Source organism: Amblyomma americanum, chromosome 4 (genome assembly GCF_052857255.1).
Source record: "Amblyomma americanum isolate KBUSLIRL-KWMA chromosome 4, ASM5285725v1, whole genome shotgun sequence".
Classification (NCBI taxonomy): domain Eukaryota; kingdom Metazoa; phylum Arthropoda; class Arachnida; order Ixodida; family Ixodidae; genus Amblyomma; species Amblyomma americanum.
The window spans coordinates 110707513-110727383 of NC_135500.1; the positions used below are offsets into that span (position 1 = coordinate 110707513).

General features: G+C 48.1%; 1 protein-coding gene and 1 non-coding gene across 7 annotated transcripts in view; both read left to right on the forward strand.

Moving 5' to 3' along the window:
- LOC144128210 (E3 ubiquitin-protein ligase RNF19A-like) overlaps positions 1-19871 on the forward strand; it is an 88742-nt gene that overhangs the window by 60207 nt on the left and 8664 nt on the right. For 3 of the 6 annotated variants that reach the window (XM_077661431.1, XM_077661432.1, XM_077661428.1), the window contains exon 9: positions 1772-5492. The exons of the other annotated variants lie outside the window; for them this stretch is intronic. In XM_077661431.1, coding sequence (XP_077517557.1) covers positions 1772-1955 — 184 coding nt within the window. In that variant the 3' untranslated portion in view covers positions 1956-5492. Of the gene's footprint in view, positions 1-1771; positions 5493-19871 lie in introns of those variants that run through there. 6 annotated transcript variants of the gene reach the window in all.
- TRNAL-CAA (transfer RNA leucine (anticodon CAA)) lies at positions 10671-10794 on the forward strand. The gene is made up of 2 exons: positions 10671-10708; positions 10749-10794. It is a non-coding gene; the product is annotated as a tRNA-Leu (tRNA).

Consider the following 19871-nt stretch of genomic DNA (forward strand, 5'->3'; position numbering starts at 1 on the left):
AAAATTGTAATATTCGCACACCCCTACTTTCAGGCTTGTTTTCTCGAAAGATTGTTTTGAGCTTATCACCGTGCTCGTGGAAAGCATAGCACGGCAATGGGAGCAGGGATTTTAATCCAGTTTGTTTGGCTGGAATTGCTGAAATGTGCCTTACGTCAAGACAGTCTCAGATTTACCATTTAGGCTCACCATTTTTATTACACAGTAATTGGAGCATGATCCATTCTAAACATAAAGAGAAGGTGCATACTATGTCGTTTAGAAAAAGAGCAGCGAAATTTAAAAATAAATTAAGAGAATCTTGATTTAGACAATACTTCTTAGTAACTGTTAAAAACATTTACAGATCCATAACAGATTTTGCTGACACGCTAGGCTTTCCACGAGCAAGCAACATGTGACCAACATATAAACAATGATAAAATAAAAACTACAGATGATATCATTGTGACACTTTGTAGTAGTCTATTTGATCCTATTTGAAGCTAGGCTGCCAAATTTCATCACTCTAAGTAAAAAAATAAGTAACATACGAAGACCTGGCATACCGTCTTGCACAAAGCACTGCACTTTGTTGCACGAGATAGTAGTCAGATGCGGGCCGGGCCACACTGGCTTGCGTGTGTGGACATCCTCGTGTACACTGCTTCTCTGCAGCTTGATTGTAGTTGCTCTCATGTGAGGAAGTTCAGTGCTGCACCAGTGATTGCCATGGAGTGCAGATTTATACGATTGGTTACTTGTTTTGGAAAAACAGTGGAACAGACTGCTAGTAATTAATTATTGAAAAAAAGTAATTGCAGTGCCAAGAACGTTACACCTTACAATAGTAAACAATGTATTTCAAAATTAAAATGAAATGCAACTTATCGCAAGTAACCAATTAGTTGTAACACATTACCTTCAAATCTGCCATAGAGGTGCCACCATCTGGAGGCAGGATTAGAACTGTTTAGAGTGCATATCACCTTGACACATCACTTCACAACAGTTTACTAGGTTAGTTGCTTTGAATACCGGTAAAGGTATAGCCATCTGGTGGCAGTGATATTTTTTTTGGATACCTTTAACTTTGGAGTTGACGTGTGGTGACAGGAGGCTGCATAAAATACTTCCGAAAGTGTTGACTGCTATCTAGTAGTAATAGGTTTAGGTGTGATGCCTTGCTGTATTGTTGAGTGGCAGCAGGAGATAACTGCTTTATATGCCTGTGAACTTATCGCAAGGTGGTGACGATAAAATGAACTTTCTTGAATGTCTGTGAAGGAGAGGGGACAGCCTGTGTTGTGAGGGGGGACATCCAGCTCTCGTTGCTTTGAGAACACCACTGTGTTGGACTATGAACTGCATGCACAGTGTAAATGAAATGCTCTGAATATTCATTGAGGTGTTACCATCTGGGTGGCAATATGTCTACTCTTCGAATACCTGCAAAGGTACTATTATTGCCACATAGTGCTACGAGCTGCGGCACCCTCTGTATTGTGGTGGCATGTTTTTCACCATGAATAATAGTTTTCCTTCCCTTCTGTTCCCACCCCTCGCATACCTTGCTCTGCACTTTTTCCATCCCTTACTTCTGACACTCTTCACCTCTGTGGTCCCTGCCTGCACATTGTGATGTCCCACGATGGCCTCGACTCCAATCACCCTCTTTTCCTCCTTGGTGCCTTTGGCTCTCCCCCATCCTCGTCCACTCGTCCACTTCCTCTGCACTTGCTGGCGGCCCCTTCCTCCTCCTCGCACACCCTCTGCTCCACCCACCCTACAGGGAAGGGACCCTGGCGGCACCCGTGGAAGTGCATGTGGACCCATCGGAGGAGCCGGACTACTGCCGCCAGTGCCGCATCACCCACCGACCGTGCTGTCCCAACGCTCTGCCATCCTCCCCACTGCAGCCACAGCACTGCGAGTGCCTCGATGCTGCCAGCGTCACTAAGGTGCAAATCGAGTGAGCTTGAGGGGGCACTGTCGAGCGACCCTGCTGGCAGTGTGTGCGTGCATCATGTGTTCCGAGGCCTCTGGCATGTGCGCAACGAAGAGCTTGTTGCAAGTACCAGCACGTCCCTATGTGAACGTCATCAGCTGTTGCTGAAGTGGAAGTCTCGAGCTGTCCGAAAACAACGAAGCCGGCAATTTTTACTGCTGGTCCCGCTACCGTAGGTGAACTGTGGGGTCTGTGGCAAGGTAGCCGGTAAAATTTGTTGGACGTGCACCCGGTCCACATAGCATTGGACACCTTCCCTGTTGGCTTTCAAGACGGCTGGTGCGCTGTGGTCTATGTCGGGATACATCCGCAGGTGGTTTCTCAATCACAGACCTGGGGCTGTTCCTTGAGGGAGTTGGTGCTGGCACATTCCCTTGCTAGATATGCCGACAAGGGACGGAGAATTTTGAATTCTCAGTTGTTACTGCAGCCCAGACTTGCCGATGGGCAGAGTGATGGCCACAATAGTGTGTCACTGACAGTATGCCCTCTTGTTGTGAGGTTGCTTGCCAACCGTGCGACATGGTCGTGGGAAAGAGAAGATGCCATGCCATTTTGCTTTGAGCTGAAGACTGTCGACTGCCTTTCTTGTGGCAAGAAGAAATCAAAATATCTGTCACACAAGTTATGCAGAAGACTGGACATTCACCATGGCAGGTTGAACAACTTTCGTCCTGGTCACCTTTCCTTAGTGGGCATTGATTGCCTTAGCCTGCTGATGACAACTTTGCCCTGCACTGATGACAGGACTGCAGTCACAGTCAGGGTGCACAAAATTGCAAGATGGGTGTGTAGAAACAGCATGCCTTAATATATAACGCAGTTGCCACTAGTGTAGGCAAGCGGAACACTGCAGAAATGGCTCAAACATCAGGCTTTCACATCACGAGTCCTGCTTTTGGAACATGCCTCGGCTGAGGCTAGCATGGAGAAATACATTCACATGGTGCTTCGAGGGCATCTGTGCCCACACACCACTTTAGGTGAAGACTTACAATAGCAGAGGGAAGAAGGCACAGGAGAGGACTGATGCTACAGGTTTCAAACAACTGGTGTCAATGTCATCTGGTTCATGTGCTTGAAGAATATGCGTCATCTATTGCAGACTTCAATTTCTCCCTTTAGATCCTGCTGCTGTTTTTTTTTCTCCCTCTCTGCATCGGTTTGTCGAGAGGAGTGTGCCAAGAAGCCCATTGTACAAGGCCGGTGGACTGCCGAATGCCTGCCACTGATTGTTCCACCATTGATGCTCTGGTGGGGAACAAGGCAGTACCACCCTGTGCGCATTGGAGCTGGAAAGCGATTTTACTGATTGGTCACCGGTGCATGGCGTGTCACATTTGCCGCTATGTTGTCCACGGGCCATTGTGTTATGTCACACATGCTTGGGCCATTGTGCTCCCACGTGTGATTGGGAAGGGGGGTGGGGGGGGAGGGGATTTCACTGTTCAAGGTTATAGTCATGGATGTGTTCTGGACAGTTACTGTGGTACCACTGTGTGCATAGAAATTTGTCGGGAACTTATTCAAGTGTGCTCGTGTGAAGTTCTAGCTCTTGCCGCAGTGCATTGCTGCTGGCAAATGTGTATTGTATGTATACTGTGCCACAAGAAGGGTGGTTTTTGTGCATTGCTTCTTCTTATGGCGTACGCACATAGCTTTCTCTTGTTTTTGTGGAAAAGAAAAAAGATGCCGGAGGGAAACTAAACCTTGCCCATTGTTTTGTACAGTGTATAGAAAAAGAATATTGGCTTTGGTGCTTCCATTGCAGTCACAGCCAACTTACTGCAGCAGGCCCTGATTTTGTTTCCCATGCTACTGGTACATGTTCATACTCGATGGAAGCCCCCCTGGCTTTTGTAGACTGGTGTGTGTGGTAGCAGCACACACCATCAGGTTGCTTCCTTCGCTTCGCAGTTTCCAGCACGCATAATTTGATAACGTGCACAGGGAAGAAAGATTGGTGGGAAAGTTGCGCCGTACACAAACTGACATGAGCTATCAGCCTCGAGTGGCCAGCTGTTGTACAGATGCGTATGCCGCCTGTGGTGAAGCGCTCAGTGCCATCATCAGCGTTTATTGCTACTGTTGTATTTGTCATCCGGGTGCTGTGGTAATAGTAGAGAGTCTGCAGCCTCTGTCGACATTTGCCGAAATCTTTGCGAGTTGTTTGTATGTGCAGCATGGTGTGCAAAAATTTTGACCATTCGATCTCCGCATGGATCTGCCCTTTGCCTATCTGAATTTTTGTGCATTTTTTGCAGAAATGAACAACTCGACTCTGGTGCAGTGGTCACGCTCTTTTTCTCGCATTGCGTGTCGTGGGTGTGCTGTGGTATCTCTGCTCACCTTCGAGTTTTACCTTTAGCATCAAGCATTCGCAAATTCTTAACAGGCAGCCTTACGACAGCTTTCATTTCGTGCAAGTACACGCTGATCGACTGCAGTTTGCATGGAACAGCACCTTGTCTGTAGCTCATCATCTGCTGATCAGGCTTGCTTCGCGTCTGAGAAGTTAAAAGCTTTGTGTGAAAGTTTTTGTCCCTTGGCTGGGGTGCATCAGTTTTGCACTTTTGTCTGGTGTTGCTGTATTGTTGGGTTGATGTCACCAAACCTCTTGTCACATATGTCGTACTGACTGTGTTGCTTTGCATTACCAGCGGTTGGCGGGCCGGTGCTTGAGGCACGTCAGGTTTCTGTCGGAAGAGGCGCACATGCATGGAAAGCTTTGTCCATGGCTGCACTACCCTGATAGAGCAGCACTGTCGCTAGTCCGTGCTTGACACAGTCGACGTTGCAGCAGCAGCTCTCCATCGAATGTGTTGCAATGTGTGGTGGCTGCGGTGTTTATTGGGCATTCATTGTTCCACAGGAAATTGACAGCTTCACCCAAAACCCTGTACCCGTTCGCACATGTCCGCCTGAAGCGGACAGATGTCATCACATTTCAGCTACTGTAGCTGTTCTGTTGAAGGACATTGGAGACTTTGTTGCACGTCATTCCTTTTTTTTTCCTTAGTTTTGTGGAACAAATTGAAGCTAGGACATCTTCACTTATGTTGTGTCCAGTAAAAAGGAAAAAATCCACAAAGTTTACACTTGAGGGCATGAGCATTGTCCATATTTGTTTGTCTTTCAATCTAAGCTCACAGCCTTGGACCAGGGGTGCAACTTCTGTGGCTGCAAGAAACGAGTGTTACACACTGAAGCAAAGACTGCTGCTCCATGGCTGGGAGGAACCTGTGCCCCTGCTGACTGAGGGCGCGTATATTTGTTATATAATCCTGTTTGTAATCTTGTACAGCAATGCTTGTATGGTATACTCGTAAAGGGAAGATAACTGCCAATCTTTGATGCCCCGTTCTCGCCTAGGCGCTGGGGAGTCGTAATGTACAAAGCTGGTTACCCGCAGGCGCTGTGGCGTGTGTGTGTGTGTGCGTGTACACTATGTGCGTGTGTGTATTTATAATTGAAATTAAAGGAATAAAGTTGCTATTTCCACGGACACACTGGCTCTTCTTGTACTGAAACGAGTGTTCTCCACTTGGAATGAGTTATGTGCAGTTTCAAGGAGTGGATATTGTGACTTCTAGCATCTAGCATGCTGTTAGTTTGGAGTGTTAAAGGGCCTCAGAAAGAGGTTCTCAACAAAGTTGCAGTATATCTGGGATGCTGAAGTATTCTGCGTCACTAATTTCCTCCAGCAGGATTTTTTTTAGTGCATTTTATTGACAAGTTATATGCAGTCAAAATATGAACTTCCACGTCTTCTTGCCTTTCCTCTGTCCTGTCGTCAATTTTTGCACGGAAAAACGTCGGCGCCTCCACTTCCTCCGCCGGCTGCCGGCACGCGCGAAGTGGCCGTGGCCGTGGTAGCTGGGTGACATCTGAAAAAATTCGGCGCTGTGAGCCAATGATAACCCCCAGCTGCTGACGTCACTCGCACAATGTGACGTCATATGCCAGGTTTCGTGCGAAAGCCTGGCACCACGCTTCGCCGCGAGGTGCAAAAGCGGGAGTTTTTAACAATGTTTGTCTAAATTTCCCGCTCGCTTTTGAGGTCTCGTACGTGGCGTGGACGCTCGGTGGCTTTTATTCTACATAGAGCAAGCATTTTAAAGCCAAGCTCGAACACTTTTTTTGTGGCCCTTTATGGGACACATACATCCCACTTTGTTCCCCATACTAAAGGGCTCGTAAGAGGCAGTGGGACATTGCAGTCCCACTTGCACTGTGCTCCCACCTGTCTTAAGTTTCAATGATTTGTTTAAAAATGGTTTCAGCCGCGTCCACTAGATGTAGCGAGGCGAGGCCTTGAAACTTCGTTCTTTTTTTAGGGCGGTTGCAAGATTTTGGCTACATTCGATCTGGAAAAAAAAAAAAGTCTAAATGCCCTGTCAGCGATTCCTTTTTTCTGTTTTGAGAGGAACAACTCTAGATCAGAACATGCACTTCTTCCAAATATTTGAGGTAAATAATAAGAGGAAAGCACTTTTTTTACCATACTGAAAATAGTTGGATATTTAATAACGACTGAATATGGAATGGTAATTCTCAAATATTGTATGTAGAGACTGTTCTTGGGTGCCAAATCATCAGTAGCCAAGTATTCGGAACCGCTAGCAGCAAGAAGCCCTTCCAAATGAACATGGATGGTAAAGAAAATGGCCGAACATTGGCGTTTCGGGTGAAGTTCGGATGATCGATAACAATTGAACAAATGCATATACACTGTTGGTGTTCCACGATAGTGCGAGTAAGCTGATGAAGTGGTTAGAAGAAACTCTTGTGAGGAAACCCATGAAGGTCAGTGGGACAAGTAAGTCCCATTTAATGCCAAGGGGACAACTATCTCCCATTTTTTCTCAACTTTGTACTGAAATTGTGAAATTTGTTCAAAAAGCGTTTCTGTGCTCCTCATCTGCTTGTGCATTCAAAAATTTTCATCAAGTTTGCAAAATACATATGCTGTCTCGCAGAGTTAAAGTGGCCCGAAACACCGTTATTTTCGTTCTATTTTTTTTTTTGCCAGCAAAAAATGCGATGTTGGGAGACTGGTGTCCTCACCCTCCTGGAGGCTGCAGGTGAGGGTGAATGTGTGCAGAAAAATCGGTGAGGGTGGGTTAAGCACGAAGTTCTGAACCAGCCCTTTGTAGTCTGTATCAAATCTTCACCAGAGCAGGTTTTCCTTTTTCAATTTAAACATATATAGTGACCTCAACAAGAAATGAAGCCTGTATTCCCCTAGCTCAGTCCTCTCAACTGATGCTGCTTATGTCTTTTGTTGCTGCGGGCTAGTTGGTTTGACTATCCTCTTTTCCACTTAGCTCTTGGTTCATGTCGTTCCATATATAGCTGCAGGCTGAATTGACCCTAGCTGTTGCCACTAGAGCGCCGAAGTATTATGATGGGGGAGTAAAGTGGTAAAGAGTACTGCACAACGGCACTTGGAAACCGCAGAGGAACAAGAATGCCAACAAATTGGGAGATACCAGTGGCAGTGGGCATGTAATCCAGTGAGCGAGAATAGATGGTCGCTTTGGGTAATTGGAGGGAATGCGGTACCCATCAAAAAAAAAAATTGACTCCAATTGGGAAGTTTCCGATTGGTACCAATTGCAATTTCCAATCATAAATTAGTACACAATTGGGCCAACTGTAATAATAACCCCGTTAGGTCCCATGCAGGTAATTAATGCATCCAGAAAAGTTTTGCAAAATCTACCACCCAATTAAGTTGTGCAAAATACACAATGCAAGAGATATTGAGGTGCAAAAGAACATCTGTGAGGACTGCATGCTGAGATTTACCTAATACCAAGTTTTTAAAGGAAGTTTTCGGAAATGAAACGCATCGAATCGTACATTACACTCAATAAACAGCTAGTATAGTCGCACACCTAACATAAGCCCAACAGATATCCACGTGCAAAATACACTTTTGCTTCTGCTTATATATTCCATATGTAGGACTCCCATAATGGGGCTAGTGGCACTTACCAGCTAAGCATAGTTATTTCATTTATTTTCAACTGCAGAGTTAGCATAAATGATGTATACAATTTAGCAGATTAAGCCAGCTGCAGATAGTTGCTCAAATATGCAGGTGTTCACAGAATACATTGGGTGCAGTTCGCCGGACCAATTGGGTGCAGTTGGTAAGACCAATTGGTCTCACCAGTTGGCAAAGACTGATTCCACTGAGTATCCAATGGGAACCTGAATTACCAATCAGACTACAGCAACAATTCCAATTGGAAACAGTTGGAAACTCAATTGGTCCAATTGGGAGGCCATGCATTTCGACTCTCCAATTGGAACATCATTCCAACTGGAACCAATTGGAAACTCAATTGGTCCATTTGGCAGTCCATTTGGACTATATCCAGTAGGAACACCCAAGTGGAACCAGTTGGAAACCCATTCAGTCCAACTGAAACCAGTTGGAAGCCCAATTGGTTCTCGCACTGTCGCCTTGTAAACGTCCAAGTAAAAAAAAACAGTTGGTTCCAATTGTTTTCTTTTTTTTTACAGGGATGTGTACAAGGTGGCAGTGGGCAGGCAGGGGCAGGAAACTGTCAAGTGGAGATCAGTGGGACAGGCCTTTGACCTGCAATGGATGTTGTTGGTTTCGTTTGGTTTATGAGGGTTTAACGTCCCAGGACGCCGTAGTGAAGGGCTCCGGAAATTTCTACCATATGGAGTTCTTTCACATGCACTGAAATCGCATAAACACGGGCCTCTAAAATTTCGGCATGAATTCCGCGTGGTGATACTAGTTTACTATGGTTGTAAGCATCACTGCAGAGCAAAAAACAGTCCTAATAATTTCCCGTTTCCACTCCTTGCCCAGGTGAATGTTCAAATGGGATTCTTTATGGTCCCAGTTCAAATGTTTATTGGCCCATTCCCTGTAGCTGCTGGGACCATTAGCTACTGGGACCAGTAGCCGGCCGCTGGAACCAGTAACTGCATGCTGATAGCAGGAACATTTATTTGGATAAAGCATCCATGTAATATGACCGATTTCTAACCTTTCTGACAAGTTGCAAAATTTTTTTTTGAAGAGTTTCTTCATGATAATAAGCACACACGAAAAATTCAGGAAAATAGAAGCAACCTACGCTAAAATGTGTCACCTGTGCAGAACCACGCAGATCTACCTATAGTGAGAACACACAGCTTTAATCGTAGCAAGCGACAACAAAGCACTGCAATACACATAACATATGAGAAACATACACTCACGTTTAAACGAACTGTTACTATGAGCTCATGCTTATATACTCCCTCATTAAGGGCATCCCACAGGGGTTAGTGGGGAACAGTTTAATAAACATGGCTTTCTCATTAAATTTGAGCACTATTTTTGCAATTTATAGCAGAAAAACTCGGAAGAGGTTTAGGTGAAAATTTTTGTTAATTGAGGGATACCATTACGACATAAACAGAAAAAAGTTGTCAATGGAACAACAAAAAGCTCTCTGTAGGAGCCAGTAGACCCCACTTCAGAACCAGAAGCTCCCCCAGCAGGGACCAGTAGAGGCTCCTTACAGGGACCAGTTCAACCAGCGGCAAACCAGAAGCCTTCCTTCTGGGACCAGTAGACCTGCTCACTTGTGTCGCCGCAACCGTGCTTCGTCTGGTGAAACCGAAACTGAATGGAAAAATAAATTCAGTTATAAATGTCGTAAACCGCTGGCCACGCCTACTAGCGCGCGTCACACCGTTTCGGATATCGCATGCGCCCTTCGCAACGCTCGACGGAGCGGTGAGCGGGCAGAGAGCACGTGACAGGTGCGCCGATGTGTGACGCGCGTTCGTAGGCGTAGCTCGCGCGGTTTCGCTTTCGCCTGTGTGCGGCCCCAAATTTGCCTGCACTGCAGCGGCGACGAGAATAACATTTTCTAATTTCCAGAAAGTGATATGGATATTAGTGGCCTACAAGTCTCTCAATAAGGAGATTAGCAGTAGTAGTTAAAAATGTACTATTCAGTATGAGTTAACAAGCCTTTTTGTTAGCAATTAAGTCTGAGTTGTATTCGATCTGATGCACTATATCGCCGACAGTGCATATCGTAAAAAGCGTTCGAACTCAAAAAGCTTTCTTTAATTGGTGATAAGCCTACATGAAACATCCTGTATACATGTATTCCTAAATTCGGGAAGGCGACAGCGCTATGATAGGCTAACAGAGACTGCTGGTCCACAAATGTGGACGGATTCGAATCGCACTTTTGACACATTTTTCTTGACTTTCCGTGCATGCAGTACGGCACTATATATTCCTGAAATCAGTGTATCAAGCGGGTCAGAATGGCCGAGTGGCCTAAATTTAGTCCCAGACTCAATCTGGCGCCTCCCAGTTCTGGATAATCTGTGCAATATGAAGAAGTTTTAATGGATGCACGCCATGCGAAGCACCTACCGGCGTTTTTTTAACATTGTCACATGTGTTTGGTTGTCCTGTATAAGCCAGTCAGGAAATAAGGAGAACAGGATGGCCGAGTCGTCTAAGGCGCCAGACCACAGGTTAAACGCGACGCCCACGTGACGTGGGCTAATAGAAACTTCTGGTCCACATATGCGGGCTTGGGTTCGAATCCCACTTCTGACATATTTTTCTTAATGCTCCGTGCATGCAGTAGGGCGATATACATTCCTAAAACCAGTGTGCCGCGGTGTCTGGATGGCCGAGTGGTCTAAGGCGCGAGACTCAAGGTTAAACGCCTTGCCTACGTGTCATGTTGGCTAATGAGATTTCTGGTCCACATATGTGGGCGTGGGTTCGAATCCCACTTCTGACACATATTTTTCTTAATGTTCCGTGCATGCAGCATAGCGCTACATATTCCTAAAATCAGTGTGCCACTCGAGAGTGTCAGGATGGCCGAGTGGTCTAAAGCGTCAGACTCAAGGTTAAAACGCCTTACCTACGTGATGTAGGCTAATGAGACATCTGGTCTACATAAGTGGGCGTGGGTTTGAATCACTTCAGACTCATATTTTTCTTAATTCTCCGTGCATGCAGTACAGCTCTGTGCGAGGGGGTACCCAAAGGAACCGAGCCTATTTTTTGGTGGGCAGAGCTTTTGTAGTATTGCGTTTTGCCGCTGGGAACGCATACAGCTAGCAATATCATTGAAGAGTCAGTAAGCCGAGTGTCGTCGCTGAAGGAGCTTATACTACTGACAACTGTTTTGTGTGAGTGTCGTTTTTGCTATTGCTGATTTTCGCGAACAGCGTGCGGCGGTGACTCTGCTTTTTGCGCGGGAAAAGTGGAACAGAAACTCTAGAATTTTTAAAAGCGGTGTACAAGGACGATGGTACGGGGAAAACTCAAGTATTCCTGAACAAAATCTTTATTCAAAGTAACAGTCAAGCCAATTGCTCGTCAGGTGAAATGAAACCTGTAAACAATGCTGATTTGTTTTTTCAATGTGAGAGCAATCGTCATTTGGGGTTTTTTCCGCAGGGTCAGTTAACCAGGCTTTCTACTTGGAAGTGTTGAAAAAGTTGTTCAACAATGTGCGGTGGAAGTGGCCTGATTTGTGGCAGTCGGATGACTGATCTTTCCATCATGAAAAATCCTGCTTACACAGCCCTGCCTGTAGGACAGTTCTTGAACCAAAGTGGTAGGACCCCTGTTCCTCACCCGCCATATCCACCTGACCTTGCAAGTGCGACTTTGTAGCGATAGCTACAGTATACGCCAGCCACTTCGCGAGGTCAGCGTGGCTGCGCGCTGAGCAGTGGCACCACCGCTCCGCCAGCTGTGCGTCCATTCCATTCCATTCCAAAAACCTTTATTTCCACCAGAGAAGAGGCTCCCCTACTCCCCATCTCTGGCACGCAGGCCTAGGGGTGGGGGCCGGGAGCCTCGCATCTAAAGGCAGGCATAGAGTTCTTGGTCTCTTGCGGCCTCCAGTGCCAGGTGAATGACTTTTTTCTGCACGGCGGGGTCCGCGCTTTGCAGAAGGGTTTCCCAGGCTTCCTTGCTATTTATTCCTTCTTTAATCCCTGGGGAGTGTGTACATTCCCAAATGATGTGATCTAGGGTCCCCCTATTCTCACATTTCTTGCATTTTTCCTCTATTTCCTTTTCCCTAAATACATGTGATGCCCACACCGGGTTTATGAAGTTCCCAGCTTGTAGTCTACGCCAAGTTGTAGCTTCTTTATTCCCTAGTGTTTTGTCCGGCGGAGGGAAAATCCGCCTTTGACTTCTATAGCTCTCTATTATTTCTGCATAGCTGATCAGTCTCTCATCCAGGTCCTTGCAGTCGGGCGGCTCTCCCCTGGCTCGGAAGTAGAGGTCTCGAGCCAGGGTGCTTGCCGCCTCGTTTCCAGGGATGGATGCGTGAGCTGGTACCCACACGATGCGTACGTCCCTCCCAATTTCCTTCTTTTTTAGAATTTGTGCTGCTTCTAAGGCAATCCTCCCTCTGCCATAATTGTAGACTGCAGTTTTGCTGTCACTAGCTATAATTTTGGCCTGCGTTCCTACGCATGCGAGCGCTATTGCGACTTCTTCCGCCGTTTCCGGGTTGCGGCTTCGAATGGATGCTGCTATCTCAGGTTCCCCCTTTCCGTTGACCACTGAGGCCACGGCTGCTCCTAGCTTCCCACTTGCTGCATCTGTGTATGCCACTGCTTTCTTATCTAGACTGTCCAGTCCTCTGGCCATGGCTTCTGCCCTCTTTTCCCTTCTTTCCTTGTTGAATTCTGGGTGCATATTTTTGGGCAATGGGTCTACTCTGATCTTTTCCCTAGCACATTTTGGAATGTCTTGTTTCTTTTGCATCCCCCTGTCGGTTTGCCTGTCGACCGCTTCTAGTATAGCTCTGCCGGTGCTCGTCCTGCTGAGCCTATCTAGCTGCGCTGATCTTACCGCTTCAGCTATCTCACTCCAGTTGTTGTGAAGCCCCATATTTAGTAGCCTTTCGTTTGAGGTGCTTATTGGCAAGCCCAGCGCCTTCTTATAGCTTTTCTTGATTATGGCATCAAGCTGCCTTTTTTCTGTTGCCCCTATCTTGAGGAAGGGGGTCACGTAGCTGATCCTACTTATTATATATGCCTGTACTAGTTTCATTAGGCTCTTCTCTTTGAGGCCTCTACCTCTAAGCGATATCCTTCTGAAAATGCCCGTGACTTGCGTCGCAAACTTGTCCAATCTTTTTAGGGTTTCATCATTGTAGCCGTTACTTTGTATGAATAGGCCCAGAATCCTGATCATATCTACCTTAGGCACCAGTTTTCCTTCCACAGTGATTTTAAAGTCCTCACCCTGCTTGAGCCTGTTTCTTTTTGGGTTGTATACCAGAAGCTCAGATTTCTCTGGTGAACATGCCAGTCCTCTTTGTGCTGCATACTCTACCACAGTGTCTGCTGCCTTCTGGAGTTTCCTTTCTATTTGCCCGTCGTCTCCTTTGTTCATCCAGACATTGATGTCGTCTGCATACATACTGAACTTTAGACCCTCTATGCCTTGAAGTAATTTAGGTAACCCTCTCATTGCTATGTTGAAGAGGAGTGGGGATAGTACCGACCCTTGGGGGGTGCCCCTGCTGCCCAGTTCTATGTTCCCTGATTCTATGTCCTGATATTTGATCCTCGCTGTTCTCCCAGTTAGGAAGTCCTTGACATAGTTATATGTTCTCGGACCTACCTCTAGACTATGTAGTTCCTCTAGTATAGCCTCGTGTTTGACGTTATCGAACGCCTTTTTGAGGTCGAGACCTAGGATTACTTTTGCATCTTTGGATTGGGATTCGATTATGTCGTGCTGCAGCCTCAGCATCACGTCTTGCGTACTCAGCCCCGGGCGGAAGCCAATCATCTCGCTTGGCCAGAGCTCGTTGTCCTCCATGTATCTGGTTAGCCTTGTCTGAATTACGTGTTCCATTAGCTTCCCTACGCAAGATGTGAGGGATATGGGTCTTAAGTTTTCGAGCTTCGGCGCTTTTCCCGGCTTTGGAATGAGTATGATGTTCGCCTCTTTCCATTGCGCGGGAAGCTTTCCGGTTTCCCACACCTTCTGCATATATGCAGTGATTGCTGTTATCGAGCCATCATCTAGGTTCCTCAGGGTTTTGTTGGTGATGCCGTCCGGGCCCGGGGCCGATTTTGACTTTAGCTTAATTATTTCCGCCCTTACCTCCGCTTCTGTTATTGGGCCGTCTAAAAGCTCCATCGGGGGACCCTGGTACTCTGGGAGTTCTACCCTCTTCGTGTCCCCTATATATGTTTGTATAATTTCTTTAACGAACTCCTCGTCCGTCCCCTCATAGATGTGCTTTGTCTTGGCTAGACTAATGCTCGCCTGCGTTTTAGAGTTGGTAGGGTCGAGTAGGTGCCTTAATAGGTTCCAGGTCTTTGTTAAGCTCATACCCCTTTCCATCTCGTCGCACCTGCTGCACCAGTTTTGCTCACACAACTGTCGTGCATATTTTTCTATGTCCCGATTTAGTCTTGCTATTCTTCTCCTGAGGTTCCTATTCCATCTCTGCTTCTTCCATCTGCGTTCGAGTCCATTTTTGGCCTCCCACATGTGCAGCAGTTTGTTGTCTGCTAGTTCTAGAACATATTGCCCCTTCAAAGTTACGGTCGCTTCCGACACGTGCTTCTTAAGGGTTTCTGTCCATTCCTCTATGTTTTGGATGGTTCCCCAATTTTGCTGGTCCCTTTGGGCCCTGAATTTGTCCCATTCCGTGATTTTGGGCAGTCTACCCGCTTTATCTTTGATGCCCGTGCGTACCGTCGTGGCGATAATGAGGTGGTCACTTCCTAGGTCCGTTCCTGTGTTCATCCAAGTGGCTGCCCTAACGTTTTTGGTTAGCGTGAGGTCAGGTGTGGTGTCCGCCATGACGCTATTCCCTCTCCTAGTTGGGCACCCCGGATCTGTTTGCAGGGTTAGGCCTAACTCCTGTATGTCCTCCCATAGGTGTCGTCCCTTCGTGTCCCTCGTACTGTATCCCCACTCCTCGTGATGGGCGTTGAAGTCCCCTACTATGATCAGTGGGCTAATGTTTGCCACTTTCATTGCTTTCCGAAATATTGCCCTGAACCTGACTTTTTGCTGCTTCGGTCTCGAGTGCACGTTTAGTAGGAACAGGCTTGGTTCATTCTTTTTGCCCGTTATCATCTCTACTAGGACGACTTCTGCCTCTGCCGTGTTTAGCTCATGCTCAATTGTTGCTATGTTCCTTTTAACGTATGTGGTGACGTGAGATTTCTCCCCTCTATCACTGTGGAATGCTTGATACCCTGGTAGATTTAGCCGCTTACCAGTTTCTTGCAGGGCTATGGCCAGGGGCTTTTCCTCTAATGTATCGATATATTGTTGCAATACCGCTCGCTTGCTTCGGAAGCCTCGGCAGTTCCACTGCCAAATGAGGGTCTTGTTTTTGGCCTTTCTATCCATGTTGGATTCGTGCTATTGCTTCCTCCGTTCGTTTATGTTGCTCCGCGTGGGCTATCAGCTCCGCTCTCTGGCTTTGTAATTCTGTTCTCTGAGCCTGGACTTCAGACTGCAGCTGTCCTATTGCCTGCGTTATCTGCATCATGAATGCCCTCATCTCGGCTTGTAGGGTGGAGATTGCTAGCCTATTCGCTTCGCTCTCTTTCCTGAGCGTTTCCCATATATCTACCTCCTCGTCCCCTTTGCGTTTGAGTGGGGGTCTCCTTGCTTCTTCCGCCTCCTCCGTTACCTGCCCTGTCGCCTGGGGTTTCTGCGTAAGAGGTCCGGTCTGCTTTGTACCTGTTTTGGGCTGTTCTGCTTGTTTCATCTCTAGTGGAGCTGCTTTTGCGCTCCCCTCTATGTGCTTTTTCAGGAGTCTCTGTAGCTCCTCTACCTGTTTTTTAAGTTTTTCTATCTCTCTGTCTTTGTCATCTTTAGCCTGGGAGGCCCCTCTGTTAAGTTTTTCTATCTCCCTGTCGTTATCATCTTTAGCCTGGGAGGCCCCTCCTGCAAAGCTTACTGTTTTCGGCTCCTTGCTCGGCTCTCTGCTCCGGTCGCTGCGTCCTTTTCCCCAGGGGTCCTTTGGGTCCCTGGGCCTCGATCTCTCCGGGTCCCTGGACCGTGATCTGGATCTCGCCCTTCTTTGTTCCCCGAGTCCTCCCTGTCCTTTGGGGGCTCCCGGTTTTCCTGGGGGCTGCCGGTTCCTTGCCTCGCCTTCCCCCAATCTGGGGAAGCTGTCGTCTCGGCGATCCGGTCTTCCTGTAGGCTTCTGGTCCTTCCTGCGGGTCTCTTCTTCCTGCCTTTTTTCCCAGATCTTCTTCTTGATCTCGTACGGTGTTCTGTATATTTCCTTGCATCTTCGGTCTCCTAGTGGGTGTTCCTTTGCGCATAGTTGGCATTTGGTCTTGCATTTGTGGCCTTCTGCTGGGTTCTCTTCTCCGCAGCTTCTGCACTTCTTGTTTTCTGGGTTCGGGCAGACGTCCTGTCGGTGTCCCAGTCGTCCGCATGTGTAGCAGACTTCGTACCTTTTCTTGTAGAGGACGCACCTCGTCGGCGTTGGGGATAGGTACACGTGCCATGGCACCCTGTTGCTTTCGAACAGGATTAGGACGGCCTTGGATTCTTTCCCTAATCTTCTCACTCCCAGTATGGGTGGGTTCTTGGCTCCGTGTTGCTCTAGTCTTTCGAAAATTTCTTCCTCCGTCCAGAAGTCTGGGGCGTCGTAGATCACTCCCTTCCCGCAGTTTTCCGGCGGGGTCAGGTACGCGTTCAGCGTTGTCTCTACGTCGCCTATCTTCAGCTCTGTTAGCGACGCGTATTTCTCTCTTCTATGTCCATCTCCGGTGGCTATCATGATGGACTGCTGTTTCCTGTTGAAGGTGATTATGTCTTCTCTGCTGCCTTCTCCGACCGCGGCCGCTTCGGCGATGGCGTTCGCCAGAAACGCTCCTCCGTGCACAAGTAGCTTCTCGATCCCACCTCTGGGACGCATGATTATTTTGTCGAAATCTTGCGGAATTCTCGTTATTTGTTTCTCCACCGATTTCGCAGCCAGTCTTCTTCCCTCCTGCCTTGCGGCCGTCCTGTCCTTAGCTTTTGTCTCGACCACGGGGTCGTCGGCTATTTCCTTTTCCGGAATTAGTCTTCCATTCTTTCTTGTCCTAAACCATTGCCCTGGGGCTTTTAGCTCCTCCGGGTCTATCTCTCTTCCCTCAACCACCTCCATGGCACTGGGAGGGCTCGGGCGTCGGCCGTTAGGCCTAGGCCTCTCCTTTGTCTTGGCTAAGCCTCGTTAGGCTTAGCCCGGTCTCCTTCCCATTGGGGCCTTCTCGGCCCTATAATTCAGGAAAATCGGCCCACCTTGTTGGTTATTGGGGTTCCTAGCCTTCCGGTTCTCTTCCGACGCTGATTCCAGCCAGTTTGGGTCGTCCTCAGGCTCCTGAGCACGACTTCGTCCCCGATGTCGACGGAGCTCGCCGAACGCACGTCCGACCGCCTCGACAGCCGGCGGAAGAATCCCGCCAGCTGTGCGCATGCGCGTAGTGACGTCATAGCCCGCAGCTGGTGTGCGCGCCGCGCGCATCGCCGCTGCTCCGACGGCGGAGCAGACGCCGCCCGCCTCGTCAGTTGTGCGTATGCGCGGAGTGACGTCAGAGCATGCAGCTGGTGTGCGCGCCGCGCGCCTAGATTACGCTAGCATTTCCAGCCTTCAGCGTAGCGGCGCCGTGGCCACCGTGGCAGCTGCCGGCGGCGCGGCACGCCGGCGAAACGGAATGGGGAAGGATTAGAGAGGAGAGGAGGGTATAGAGTGAATCCACGTCCAGGGACGAAGGTGAAGAAGGAACGCCCAGCGAAATAATAATAATAATAATTGGTTTTTGGGGAAATGAAATGGCGCAGTATCTGTCTCATATATCGTTGGACACCTGAACCGCGCAGTAAGGGAAGGAATAAAGGAGGGAGTGAAAGAAGAGAGGAAGGAAAAGGTTCCGTAGTGGAGGTCTCCGGAATAATTTCGACCACCTGGGGATCTTTAACGTGCACTGACATCGCACAGCACACGGGCGCCTTAGCGTTTTTCCTCCATAAAAACGCAGCCGCCGCGGTCGCAGTGGCGAAAGACTGACTTCGCAATTCGACTGAGGGAGTTCCACTCGGCCAGCTGTAGTTATCGCGGCACTTCAGGTTTAACCAGAGCTAATGACTACAGCCATTTCTATTTGTTTCCTAGAATAAAAAAGAATAATGAAAAGAAAGCGTTTTGCTGACGTTGCTGAGGTGAAGAAAAAAACGATGGAGGCCTTGTGAAGCATAACAAAAGAATAATTTAAACAATGCTTTGAAAAATGGAATGAAAGGTTAGACGAGTGTATTAGTGCAACTGGAGAGTACTTTGAAGGGGAAGGTCTATATGCTTAAAATGTGAATAAATAAGTTCAAACAAAAATAAGTTCAGTTTCTTTTGGGTACCCCCTCGTATATTCCTGAAATCAGTGTGCCGATAGTGCAAGGATGGCCGTGTGGTCAGAAAAGTGGAAACTTTCCACATTTGCTAGAGCCACTGTGTGTCTGTTTTTCATCAGTAAGCTTTGATACGTGATGCAAGTCATGCATTGCTCGTGACTTAATGTACAAAAGTTGCACCGCTTTTTTTTTTGTATGTGTGTCGGTCTCTCCTTGGGAGAGGTGCATGAATACCAACTTGTTTAGACGAATTAAGGAATTGCGGGGCTTGGGATGAGACATTTATTTGTGAGACAACTTGCAAGGTTCTTGTTTTTCCATGACGTGCAAGGTTACCATTTCTGCGCACAATGTGCCAAGGATAAGGCCAATTGGGCGGGCCTTGCCAGACTTTGTGATTGCTACTGAGTGCAACCCACCGCGGTGGCTCAGTGGTTAGGGCGCTCGGCTACTGATCCGGAGTTCCAGGGATCGAACCCGACCGCGGCGGCTGCGTTTCGATGTAGGCGAAACGCTAAGGCGCCCGTGGGCTGTGCGATGTCAGTGCACGTTAAAGAGCCCCAGGTGGTCGAAATTATTCCGGAGCCCTCCACTACGGCATCTCTTTGTTCCTTTCTTCTTTCACTCCTTTATCCCTTCCCTTACGGCGCGGTTCACGTGTCCGCCGATGTGTGAGACAGATACTGCGCCATTTTCTTTCCCCAAAACCAATTTATTTACTGAGTGCATACCAGGTGTCATTTTTGGGGTTTTAACGCGGACCCGCCGCGGTGGCTCAGTGGTTAGGGCGCTCGACTACTGATCCGGAGTTCCTGGGCTCGAACCCGACCGCGGCGGCTGCGTTTTTATGGAGGAAAAACGCTAAGGCGCCCGTGTGCTGTGCGATGTCAGTGCACGTTAAAGATCCCCAGGTGGTCGAAATTATTCCGGAGCCCTCCACTACGGCACCTAATTCTTCCTTTCTTCTTTCACTCCCTCTCTTATCCCTTCCCTTACGGCGCGGTTCAGGTGTCCAACGATATATGAGACAGATACTGCGCCATTTCCTTTCCCCAAAAAACCAATTATTATTATTATTATTATTTTTAACGCGACAGCTCTAAGGGCTCCGTGTCGCAGAAAAGCCGGTGTTGTTGGCGTCGGCGGCGTTGGCCGTGAGCGAAAAATCCCTCCTCCTCCTCGCAATGTACGCCACTGTCCCAACAGATAGCGCGCGACGGCAGCGCCTCCCGCTCGTCTCGTTCGGGCGCAGTGGGGCCGTGCGGGGAAGCAGGAATCACGCGGTGAGCGGCGAACAACGCAGCGCACATCCAAAGCGCGTCCACCACGAAGCTTGCGGCTTGCTGCCCGTTCGTTCGGCGCGGAAGCTGTGCTGACGTTCGTGGCATCGGGATTGTTGAGAACGATGCGCCGACGAACTACGACTGCAACTTGAGTCCCGCGCGTTTCGGCAATAAGGCT